Consider the following 12705-nt stretch of genomic DNA (forward strand, 5'->3'; position numbering starts at 1 on the left):
AAACCACTTTTAAAACCAATATAACTTCTTTGATTTAAACTGAGCTACTTTTGATTTACATTGGTCAAGGACATGTCCCAAAATCTTAAAACATCCAATTCAGTAGTTTATAGCCGTGTATAAAATGCTAGGCAGTGAACACTGGTATTTCTATATGGCAAATGTTCTGTATATTTACCAATTAGACAGTTGTGCTTTTTTAAAAACAGTCAGGTATTTTATTATAGCTATAAATGTATTTTGTTCCAAAGTATTTACAATGCCCTCAATGGAACAAAGTTTCTTTCCATACTAAGTTCATCCATTGTGGCAAACAGTGGTTTTCCACTTTCCATTTCCAACGGAGCTTGGAGTTAATATAGCTTTTTTGAGCCTCTTTCTTTCTTTGTCTATTAGCATCTTCAGTTATGTCAGCACAACTCTAGGATCAGCATTCTCTCAGTCAGTTCAACTGCACTGTCAGTAAAAGAGAGAGCGTTCGTCTAAGTCCTATGTAAACAGTAATTCTTTTTTGCTTGACAACAGAGTACTGTAAGACGCTCACTCCCATGGTCACTGAACTTTGAGATTAAGAAACATTTTCCCTGAATGGGTATATTGTATTGTAAATGAAAGCAGACAACGTACAAGAACAAAGCTGACACGAGAAAAATGATGGCTGTCAAGAGAATTTTTTATAATCAAATTTCAGAGAGATGTGATTTGTACTTGACTTGTGTAGCCAAGTAGAAACAGACGAAATGTCCAAATAAAATACACATTGGGAAAAAATAATCTAAGTCACAGACAGATACTCCACGGAAAGGAGAAACCTAGGAATGACCAGGAAGTCAGACCTGGGTTTGTCACACAGAATGACTGCAAAAGGCCAATGCAATTTTGAGCTGCATATGCAGTGGCAAAGAGGTATCATGTCCCAGAGACAGAAGGTAATTGTGTCATCTTTGCTACCCCTTGTTGCAGCTGCACCTGGATCAATTCTGGCACCTAATTACAGGATGTTAACAGATTGTAGGAAATTAAGAGCAGAACACCAACGTTTACCAGGGGGCTAGGGGAACCGACTTATGAGGAAAGATGTATGTATATATGTATGTATGTATATATGTAGTTTGGCTAATTGCTGACTAATAGAGAGTGGAGACATGGCAACAGTCTAATTTTCTGAACTGCATAAAAAATGAAGAGGAATTATGTTGAGTAGTACAAGGGGTATAACTAGGAGTAATGGGATGAAACTGAAGTAGCGATAATTTAGGGTAGATACCACAATAATCTTTCTGAGAGGGAGATGTATTACACTATGGAAGAGCCTTCTAAGGTGAAAGGCCAATCTCAAGCTACATTTAAAACTAGACTGGATATTGCACTAGTAAACATACTACAGGGAATAATCATACACTAGCCATTGGTATGGACTAAATGACCTGTAGGTCTCTTTTCTATCTAATAGCTATGATTTCAGGGTTCATTGTCCAACTCTCAGAGTCTCAACTGTTCATATTTATGGTATTTCCTGACTTCGCTCCTTGCATCACCATATGGAACAGAGTGTTGTCTACTCCTGCATGCAATTTGTTTTCACTGAGCACAGATGTCCCTGGAAATACCAACTGAGGGTGATAGGAGTTTCTTTCACCTATCTGACAGCTCTGCCAAAACAAAGTCTTATTTTCACTCCAAACACAGAATCCAAAGTATGAGCAAGGCACGGTGAAATAAAGGCAGCAAAGAGCAGTGGACTAAGAGTATGTCTATGCTAGAAATGTAAGTCGACCTAATATACACCGGTGAGCTGCATCCACCGACCTCAGAGGGACAGAGTGGGGAGCTAAGAGGCCAGTCTCTCAACTGGGTACCCTGTCCCATAGACTCCCAGAGGGCTGCCCCCTCCTCCCAGCCGGGAGCCAGGGGAAGTTGCCCGAGGCTTCTCGCCCCTCAGGAGTGGAGTCCAGCTGCTCCAGCTTCTCTGCCCCCACCAACTGCTCCCTGCTGAGAGCTAGGCAGCCTTGTCATTGTGTGTGTTATAAATTCACAGTCCCAGATATACTGCAGGTTGGCCTCACACAGTTAGTTTAAGACCATTGCAGCTCTCAAGTCAGAGGGCGCATCTCCATGTAAAGGGCTTAACAGTAGGGTTCGACTTAAACCCTTTAAGGAGGAGAGTCAGCCATGGGACTTGTGATCTTTGAGAGTTTCTGATCATTCATCTTGTAGACGCAATGGGGAAGAAGTTCAAGATGGACATTTTTCATTTGGCTGAAAAGGACGTGACTCATACAAATGCCCGCATTACCTTTGAAACAGTTGGGCATATGCACTAGGAGCCTTCCCCAACAGCGCCTGACGTGCTGCACATTGCCGCCTCTGCAGAGATGCTTCTTCCTGAGCAAGAAATATGATCAACTTATTACAATAACTTACAAGTACATACAGGCCTTCAAAAAAAAAAGGTGGTAAATGGCCATGACATTCCTGTCTCTGGCTAAGGCCATGTCTACACTAGAGACCTTACAGTGGCCTGGCTGTACCAATGCAACTGTGCCGCTATAAGATCTCTCGTGTAGCCACTCTATGCCAATGGGAGAGAGCTCTCCCGTCGACGTAGTTAAACCACTTCCAATGAGCGGCGGTCAGTATGTCGGCAGGAGAAAACACCTGGTTTTAAACATGGCGGTCCTGGTTTACAATGAAGCCCTGAGTCTTCACTACATCTGAGCTATGCTAGGATGTAGCAGAAAGGGATGACTGCAGGGAGCTGGTTGATTCGCAGCCCCAGTATAAATTAAAGCAAGAATAATCCTACTTTAATTGATGCTGCTCGCATAAGGTTTCTTTCACCAGCGAAGGATGCAGTATAGTAGAATTTGGCTCCAACACACTCCTGACATGCTGCTTTCCTTGTCCGCTCACTCTAAGGGTAGAGGGAGTGGTTGGTGGCTACACCACTTCTGCCAACTCTACACCAGCTGAGATTCCCCCCACACCGAGGGAATTCTCTGTTGGAAATCTACGGTCACTCTCAGGCTACTGTGAACACCTAGCATAAGGGAGCCTTAGCAGACTGGAGAATCCAGCCCTGTGGTGTTAGTTAACATGTGCTGCAGCAGCACAATATAATTTCCCACTGCAGACAAACCCAGTGTGGGTAAGGCAAGAGAAAGCTCAAAAAACAACAACAGTCATCTTGTGGTGACATTATCACATACTGGTTTGGCATCACGATGGGACAATAAGACCCCACACCACAGTTTATCTGGTGGCTCTCTGTGACTCCCATCCCAGAATGGCTCTCCAGATGGCAAAGGATGAACAAGAAAGAGAGTCCGATTGTCTTGTTGTACCTATTCACCCACAGATTGTTGTGAATTCCTTCCCTTTTGCTACTCCAGCAAGGTCCAGGCCTACACAGATTTCAGACAGATGTTTCACAAAGCATGTACTTTGTAAAGAAGCAATTCTTTCTGATTTTTGTATGGATTGCAGGGCCTGGTTCTGTACTGCCTTGCAACTTGTGTAGTTATTTCTACTTGTGCAACATTGGTATAATGTGTTTTGCACCCTGCAGTTGCAAAGGCCAGGGAAAATGATGGTTCTTTTCCTGGTCAGCAAGCCTTTCCTCTTACCCTGCTCCTGGATTGCCAGTGCTAGTCATTTTATGCTCTCTCTCACTTTGCCATTCTACACATAGGAAGCATGGAATGCAGTTGTAGCAGTCATGCCACGTGCTTTTGTTGCCAAAAGTAAAGGAATCATTTCTACTTCCAAATGGAACAATTTAGACCGGATTTTACTTTAAAATCACAACAGACATATTTACAGTCTTTACTATTGAAAATTATCAGAGCTGCACTCATGTTTCACCTTGGAGCACTTACTGATTGACACTTCAGTCGATCCTACAGAACCTCATCATACACATGAACAAATATATTGGGCACTTAGAAGGCCTAGTAAATAGCTTGGCAGATATTACCAGCGATGAGCATGGAAACTAATAAAGAAAGCCTTCTAGCCACTGAAGAACTTAAACCCGGGCTAAATTATAGCCACCTTCATCATAAAACACTTATCTCCCTGGCTTGACAAAATGTAAAACGTTAACATAAGATGCAATAAAGAGAGAGAGACATAAATCACCGTGATACAGATGATGGCAGAAGGCTGCTGAAGTGAGAGAAACACAGCCTTCTCCTTCAGCTTAAGCTAATATATATTCTGATGAAATAATCATTAAATGAAATGACATTTATTTAACTCTACATGGCACGAGACGTGGGATTTTGCTTAAGATGTCTGAAAGATGGGAGAGCTCCTTGTCTGGGTAGCTCATTTTACAGTCATACCTTTCTCCCCACTAAAGAAAGCCTTTTTTTAAGCCTTGGATAGCAGTGGGTTTTTTTGATTCTCTGCTCCATCCAGAATAAAAACTCTAGACATCAGAATCAGGTGTAGATTGCTATAAATACAGAGATAGTGGCAATAATTATCCAACAAGCCAGGCCTGCCCAAACCATCAGTCATCATTATGACTTCATAGCCCTGGAATGGAACATATTTTGAAGCTTCCGTTTTTTTTTTTTTTTCTTTCCCCTGCCATTGTCATTGAAAAGGAGCATTAGAAATATCTGTTTGACAGCACCAACTCCACCACTGCCTGCAAGGAGAGTGAATTAAAGTCTGCCTTTAGGGAACAACCTATAAAAAATGAAGCTTAGATTGCACAAGATTGTTTGAAATGTAAGCACACTGTTGAGTCTCTGGGTCAAAAAAGAAGAAAATGCAGCAGCGAAACATGTCTGAACTCAATCTCTGGTGGCAACCATGCCAAGCATGCAGCCACTCAGGTGAATGAGAGTTTTGACTTCAATGGGAACAGAATCGGGTTCAAAGCTCTTGATGTCCTGATAGACAATTTCCTTGTATCTCACGGCAGCACGTCTATTATTTATCCTGAATTTGGATTGTTTCCATGCATTCTTGTAAAAATATATAGGAGCTGATCCTCATCTAACTTACACCACATAAACCAGGAGCAACTCCAACAGAATCAATGAAGTTGCTCTGGTGTAAAACTGGTTTGAAAAGATTAGGCCCACAGTTCCCTACCCCATCTCCTCCTCAGTTGATGATGCTCATGCCATTTTCTTTCAGCTGTCTTTGGTACATTTGATTCTGGGCATTCCACTACTGGGAAAATATTGACAAACTGGAAGGAGTTCAGAGAACAGCAATAAAAATGATAGGGGAGCTGGAGGGATTGAGCAAAGCATAAACATCCTACTCCTAGGTTAGCATTCTATAATGCTAAAATTAGAGCATTTTCCCCTTACCGCTGGTGTCTTTTGTGCAGCAAGTTTGGCTGAGATTCTAGCAGAGTAGTTTTTGGCTGAAGAGTCCGAAAATTCATTGATGTCAGAAGGCTGGGCAATTCTAATGGTCCCTCCACTGGTTAAAGCTTTGTGATCTCCAAAAGACAGTGAGCTGAAATCTAGTAGGGAACAGGTATTGTTATTATTGCAACAAAACCCTTACTGTAAACTCTGTTTCCAAGAAGTTGAAATCCTGTTTGAGAAATTCCATGTCTGCAGTTTCAGAATAACTAGGTTCCTTTTGGCACTGTTCTGGGTTTGCAAATGGGAAGAATGAAAGTGAAAAAGATAGAACTGAGTATCTTCTTAAGAAATAGATCCCAGGGAAGGGAATAAAAATACTTAGCACTTTTTGTAATTTGTAAAGCACTTTACAAATATTAACTAATTCACCCTCAAAATACCAAGGGAAGTGTAGGGTCCCAAAAATACTCAAAACAGAAACCACTGATGGAGTACGGCATGTTGCTTTGCTTAATTTTATTTTCCTGAGGTGCTAGCTATTAAACATTGTTACCACTATTAAGCTGTTTAGAGGCTATGTTTGACCTACCTCACAGCCAGGGAATTTGAATCACGTGCCTTTCCTTCTGTCAGAATCATTTGCATCTGAATTTTTATGCACACAATTGAACTCTGGGTGCAAATGTAAGTACTTGCACCTCTACTGGATTTACAGGTAGTCAGAAATGCAACTAAATCAGATAGCTGGAGATGCAAATAACACACTTTTTTTCAAGCAAAATTCGAGGGTGCAAAACTACAGCCACAAATAAGGAGGCTGGGCTTCAGTTTAGCTAATGAATTACCCCTAAATATCAATTTAAAATATAAAGGAAACCCTTACGAATATTTATATTTATGGGAGTGTTTGGAAAACCCAATCAGGAGAAAGGTCCCATTGTAGTAGGTGCTGTACAAAAGCAGCTCTCTCAAAGTACCTACCAGGGCCGGCTCCAGGCACCAGCCGAGCAAGCGGGTGCTTGGGGCGGCAGATTGAACGAGGCGGCATTCCGCCCAATCTTAGGGCCAGCCGCACGGCCGCTTTATTTTTAGTGTGTGTTCCACTCCGGCTGCCCTGTAGGGGGCGGTGGGGGCAGCGGCGCGGAGGACGGGAGCGCCCTGCAGCAAGCCCGACAGGGCAGCCCGCGTCCTTCCCTCCCAGCCGACGGGAGCAGTGCAGAACCCTCCCGGCAGGGGGCACGGCGGGAGGGGCCGCGTGGCAGCGCCCCCCTGAAGCCCTGGCCACCCTCCTTCTCTCTCCCCCCCCCGCTCCCTCCCCTCCCCCACAACTGCAGTGCAGGGAGTCCCCCTGCACCCTGGCTCCGGCCGCACCGCACGGTTTTTTTTTGTTTTGCCGTTTTTTGCCGCCCCTGGGTTGTGGTGTTTTTTTTTTTTTGGCTTGGGGCGGCAATAAAGCCAGAGCCGGCCCTGGTACCTACAATCTAAAGAGAAGAGTAATCAATGAAGGGTGGAGGAGAGGGAGACAATCAACTACATACAATCTTACACACACATATGCCTATTTTGTGTATGTTTGGCTTTGTAATTATGTAATAAATAAATGCCAACTTTCCCCAAATGTCCCTCAGCCTAGCCAGCTCAAGTTACTGATATGCAGATGCTGGAATTTCTAGTGATTAGACCAGGGGAGTTACGGCTCCTGAGTTCTAGTCCAGGTGCAGCAAATGATTTACTGAGCCTGATTTTCAGACATGCTGAGCATCCACCACTCAAACCAACTTCAATGGGAATTCTGAGTGCTCCGCACCACTGATAATCAGCTACAGCCCCAGTGTCCCATCTGTGAAATGTTGTGAAGTATGTATTACTATCCAGAGCGTTGTGAGGCTTACTTAATCGTTATAAAGCACTGAAATCTTGGATGAAAGCTGCTATGTATGCGCAAAGCATTATCATCATGTTAGTACAGTAATTCCTTCTATAAAAAGTGTTTCAAAAGAAGAGCTTATCGATTTTCTCCCAGTGTCTTTACTCTGTACATGAACAAAAGATCGCAAACGGCAGCTCATTAAAAAAAGAATTAACAACCTATCATAATATCACAGAACCAATCTTCTCCCTTCTACTCTCTTACTAAAAATGTCCATAATAAAGTCAACCTTTAGGCAAATTCTTTAAAATCAATTATTTCACACAGTCCATAAGAAGAGACACTCTCTCCAGAACTAAGATAGTTAAATTTATTTAAACTCCTATAAATGAAGCTCGAAGTGAATTTAACGATGCATAGTCAATTTAAAAGTTACTTTATGGAGAGCAAAATTACCAAAACCCAGTACTATTAATGGAATTTCTGTGGCTAGCAACAAAGTACAAATTGACACAATTCCAAAATGTGAAAGAATATTAAGATTTTGTTAAAGGAATGTCAGGTGCTTTAGATAGAACATATTATAATTAGATAAGAATCTCTTCTGTCCATAATCCTTCCACTTTGCTCTCCCTCCTGTGCCAGAAAGGCCCTAGTGCAGCAGTTCTCAAACTGTGGGTTGGGACCCCAAAGTGGGTTAGGACCCCATTTTAATAGGGTCACCAGGGCTGGCTTAGACTTGCTGGGGCCCAGAGCTGAAGGCCAACCCCCACCACCCGGGGCCTAAGCCCAAGCGCTTCAGCCGTTGGCGGCAGGGCTCAGATTATAGGCCCCCTGCCTGGGGCTGAAGCTATTAGGCTTTAGCTTTGCCCCCTACCCCACACGGGGTGGCAGTGGGGCTCGGGCAGGCTCAGGCTTCTGTTCCCCTTCCTGGGGTCATGTAGTAATTTTTGTTGTCAGAAGGGGATCAGGGTGCAATGAAGTTTGAGAACACCTGCCCTAGTGTTCTAGCAGAAAATAACTAAGAGCAAGATTGCAAGAACAAGATACAGCACACATGGTAACCTGCTTCTCCAAAATCCAGTCAGCCCCACAAGCCTTCCCTAACTTCAAACAAACACTGGCACTGCTAGAAGTGAAAATTAAAACAGTCCAGATTTAGATTAAATTTACTGGTTTCTTTAGAAAACTACCTGTCATGGTAGTATCTATACGTTACAATCCATGTTGAGGCTTTTCATTCCCCACAGAGTAATCAACATTTATTAATTCTTTCAGGATATGAAACCACTTGACATGAAAAAGTGATAAATTTTACATTATTTTTCATTAACATTTTTGTGCCAGTCTTACGCACTCTTCAGATTCCCCTATCTGCAGCCTTGTGAGCCATGCAGGTCATGACTACTGGCTCTTCCCCTGTTTAGGAAAACAGTCACTCTCCTTCGGCACGGGATCTAAAACAACCTATGAACTGTGGAAGCTCTTGGAGAAAAGAGCTATCATAAACAAGTTCTTGTCTTCCTTTATTACGCAAATCCCTGTCAAGAAACTCTCTGTCTCCCCTTCCTCGTTCCCACTGGGAGCTCTATTAGCTACAGAAGTGTATAGTCCAAATAGAGGAGACAGAACGGAATCTAGGGCCAGAATAAGGATGGATTTCTTTAATAACTTACTTGGCATTAGGGAAAAGCATATCTCACCATTAAGGGTCTTCACCACAGAGCTAGCCCAGTGTCTCCCCTAAGTCTCCTCCTGTCCACACATTTGAATTTAGTGGTGCTTTACACCTGAGCTACCTGGCCCAGCTGGGGGTATGGGTGAGAACCTGGGTTCCCCTTTCACTCAGGCTGGTACGCCACCCACTTTGCAGTGAGAATACGGGCTAAATCACTCGAGTGCTGATAGTCCTGCAGTGCCTTCCCACAATTCCCCCGTGTGTCCAAAACGATAGGCAAGTTCTCCCACAATTCACTGGGAAAGACTCCTAAAGAGGCTTAGTTTACTGCAGCACAAAGAATCATTGGATATGCCCCCAAAGCTCTAGTGACACACATACAGGCGTGCAGCACCACTGAGGACAAAGTAACTCAGATGGGACTGTGAAGTGTGGCTGTACCCGGGCTAGGTTAACCCAGGTATCAATCACCCAGGCTAACTCGGCAGTAAAGAATTACTGTTAAAAGGAGACTGGGGTTATTGGCCAATGGCAAGATCCTGATTTGGAGAGACCTCATTCATATCCCTGATCACCCTGAGGCGAGGAGGAATGTAAGTGTTCAGCCTCACAGCCCCATTTCCTTTTTCTCATTAGTCTGATAGGCACAAAGTTGTCAGCCAAGGAGACATGTTTTGTGTTGTGAATCTCCCTTAAAAACCTTCCCTGATGAGTGGATGTTTATCAGCTAGGGAGTAACCTGCCTCCATACAACATTAGGGTCACACCATGCGCTCTTCCCAACATTGTTCTCCCAAGTCAGCTGCCATATAAAGTAACTATAAGTAACGGAAGGAGCAGCATCACAGACTTGGTTCCTAGGAGGAGGACAGTCAGGGAGGCACATTACTCAGTGGGAGGCCTGCAGAGTTTTCACAGGCCAGTAATCATGGAGGCCACTTCTCTCGCAGATAGGGCACTAATGTGTATAACTGACAAGTAATCAGTAACACTCTCCTAATAAAGCTGGTGTGAGTTCCTGACTGGCACAGTTGGAAAGTCATGTACAGTACCTGTGATTGCTTTGTCGTCCAAGACCCAACTGCTGTCCAAATCTGAAGGCTGTACCATACCTAGGTATTCCTTTATGAGGAGACTCAGCTGTGTGTATGCCTCATCGTAATCATCTACAGGAAACAGATGCACATTTTAAGGAGGGAGGGAAAGGATGTCCGATAAAAGAACAGCCAGGCACCAGCGTGAAATTATAACGTCACAGAAGTCAGAGATGAAAATGTCCTTTTAGTTCACCCAGCCTGCCTCCCTACCAGTTTGGGGTTGTTCTCCACAATGCATTCCCTGGTAAATGTATTCCCCATCTAGCTGTAAATGTTCCTCAAGTGTTTCACCTCATCACTTGAGGAACATTTACAGCTAGATTGAGGAACTTCCCTTGGGAGAATAATCCATAGCCTACTACGGTGAAGAAGCTTTTCCTAAATTCAGTTACATTCTAAATTCCTATGTCAGCCTAAATGTTCTCCTCCGCAATTTGATTTTATTTATTGTCTTCTATTTCTTCTGTTTTAGACTAAAAACGTAAGGCTGCCTATCCCTGGCTTCAGGTGCCCTCGACAATAATTAAAAATATAATTGTAATAATTCACAAAGCCAGCAATTTCATCTAAACCCTAGACCAGAGGTGGGCAAACTACGGCCTGGGGGCCACATCCGGCCCGCGGGACCCTCCTGCCCAGCCCCTGAGCTCCTGGCCCGGGAGACTCACCCCCGGTCCCTCCCCTGCTGTTCCCCCTCCCCCACAGCCTTAGCTCGCTCTGCCACTGGCGCAATGCTCTCAGTGGCGGGGCTGCGAGCTCCTGGGGCAGTGCAGCTGCAGAGCCCGGCCTGACCCGATGCGCTGTGCTGCGCGCTGTGTGGCTGGCTCCAGCCGGGTAGCATGGCTGTAGCGCCGCCAGCCACTGGTGCGCCAGGCAGTGCAGTAAGGGGGCTGGGAGCGGGGGAGCTGCATAGAGGGCAGGGGAGTTTGGGGTGGTGGTCAGGGGCCTGGGGTGTGGATAGGGGGTGGGGCGGTCAGAGGGCTGGGAACAGGGGGATTGAATGGGGGTGAGGGTCCTGGGGGGCAGTCAGGAAGGAGAGGGGGGGTTGGATGGGGCGGCGGGGGGCAGTTCGGGGCACTCATGGGACAGGGAGAAGGGGTGGTTGGTGGGGCAGGGGTCCTGGGGGGCCAGGAAGGAGAGGGGGGTTGGATGGGGTGGTGGGGAGCAGTCAGGGGCGGGGGTTCTGGGGGTAGTCAGGGGACAGGGAGCAGGGGGTGGATGGGGCAGGGGTCCCAGAGGGGCCATCAGGGAACATAGGGGGTTGGATGGGGCAGGATTCCTGGCGGGGGGCATGCTGTCAGGAGGCAAGAAGCGGGGTGGGGGGGTCGGATAGGGGGCAGGGGCCAGGCCATGCCTGGCTGTTTGGGGAGGCACAGCCTCCCCTAACCGGCCCTCCATACAATTTCCGAAACTTGATGCAGCCCTCAGGCCAAAAAGTTTGCCCGCCCCTGCCCTAAACCCAAATTTACCCAAGCAATGGTCAGTCAAAAAAAATAAACTAGGAAAAATCCCCTGTCCCACCACTTGCTACCCTCCCTCATGATGTTCCCTCACTCCCTAAATAACAGGGAGAAAACATTTGTTTCAGACGATACCACAAAGATCAACAGATTCAATTATTTTACCCCAAGGAGATGATCAAGTTTCAACGAAGGGTCCTCACAGAGAAGGCCCTTGCAGCAGCTCCTATCTTTATGCCCCTGGGGACCTCAATGGTGGCAGTATGGCACAGGGTAAAAGGAAGCCATGTCTCAGGCCATTTAGGGCCTAACAGGACGAAAACAACACACTGAACTCCATTCTGAAACCAACAGACAATTAGGCCCAGATCCTCAAAGGATCTGAATACCTTTGAGGATCTGGGTCTTAGGGCACATCACGGAGCTTCAGTGTAACAGTCTCATGAGAGACACTGCTTAACAAATGTGCAGCTGAATTCTACACCAGGTTCAGTTTCTTGATTGATTTAAGATGCAGCTAGTGCATAATGCAGTAATTCAATCTTGAGGGAACAAAGATACAGATCTGCAGTTCTTTATGTCCCCTGGATAAGAACTAGCTGGGTTCCATTTCTGGCAGACTCAAACCAGCTACTTTGAACATCAATTTGCCTTCCCTAGTTTTTGTTTCAGAGATGACTTTATCGGCATGGCAGTTTTGGGGCATCCATTACCATCACCCTGGGTAATCAGATTCTTGGTAGAAAAGAGATTAACTCACCCATGTTAATTACCGCATCAAAGTATCCTGGAAAATCCTGATTTATTTTGATATACATGTCCATTCTGGAGACTGCAGTTTCAATCTCTGGCCTGCTAAACAGCCCCTTCCTCCGCAGATGTCCCTCATATTTTTCTTTGTTCATTGGTACTAACAGGATATATCGAGGCTCAAAGTAGGTATTTTTCAAACTTTGCACACCCTTTAAGATTAGACAGAAAGCACCCAATAATGTTTTATTCCTGAAACTCAGTGACTACTTACTGACATGCTGTGTTCATAATGACCCCTTACTTATTACAAACCATCATATTTAGCAATGTCGGTAAGTTATTTAAGTCTATGATCTTCAAAATTTGGTACCAAATTCATCTTGAAGTTAGTGAGTACAACTCCCAGGAAGCCTATAGTTCACTGGTGACTTAAAGCACCTTGCTTTCTTATACCTGCCTAGTATCTGTTTTTCCTGTTAGGCCCTATCCTTTCTTCCCCTTATATTGCATG

General features: G+C 45.0%; 1 protein-coding gene across 3 annotated transcripts in view; it reads right to left on the reverse strand.

Moving 5' to 3' along the window:
* LRGUK (leucine rich repeats and guanylate kinase domain containing) overlaps nt 1-12705 on the reverse strand; it is a 77195-nt gene that overhangs the window by 14307 nt on the left and 50183 nt on the right. For all 3 annotated transcript variants that reach the window (XM_054015753.1, XM_054015744.1, XM_054015757.1), the window contains exons 14-17: nt 12202-12403; nt 9937-10050; nt 5334-5491; nt 2297-2385 (exon numbers count right to left, since the gene is read on the reverse strand). In XM_054015753.1, the coding sequence (XP_053871728.1) occupies nt 2297-2385; nt 5334-5491; nt 9937-10050; nt 12202-12403 (563 nt within the window). The remainder of the gene's footprint in view (nt 1-2296; nt 2386-5333; nt 5492-9936; nt 10051-12201; nt 12404-12705) is intronic.

Source organism: Malaclemys terrapin, chromosome 1, assembly GCF_027887155.1.
Source record: "Malaclemys terrapin pileata isolate rMalTer1 chromosome 1, rMalTer1.hap1, whole genome shotgun sequence".
Lineage (NCBI taxonomy): Eukaryota > Metazoa > Chordata > Testudines > Emydidae > Malaclemys > Malaclemys terrapin.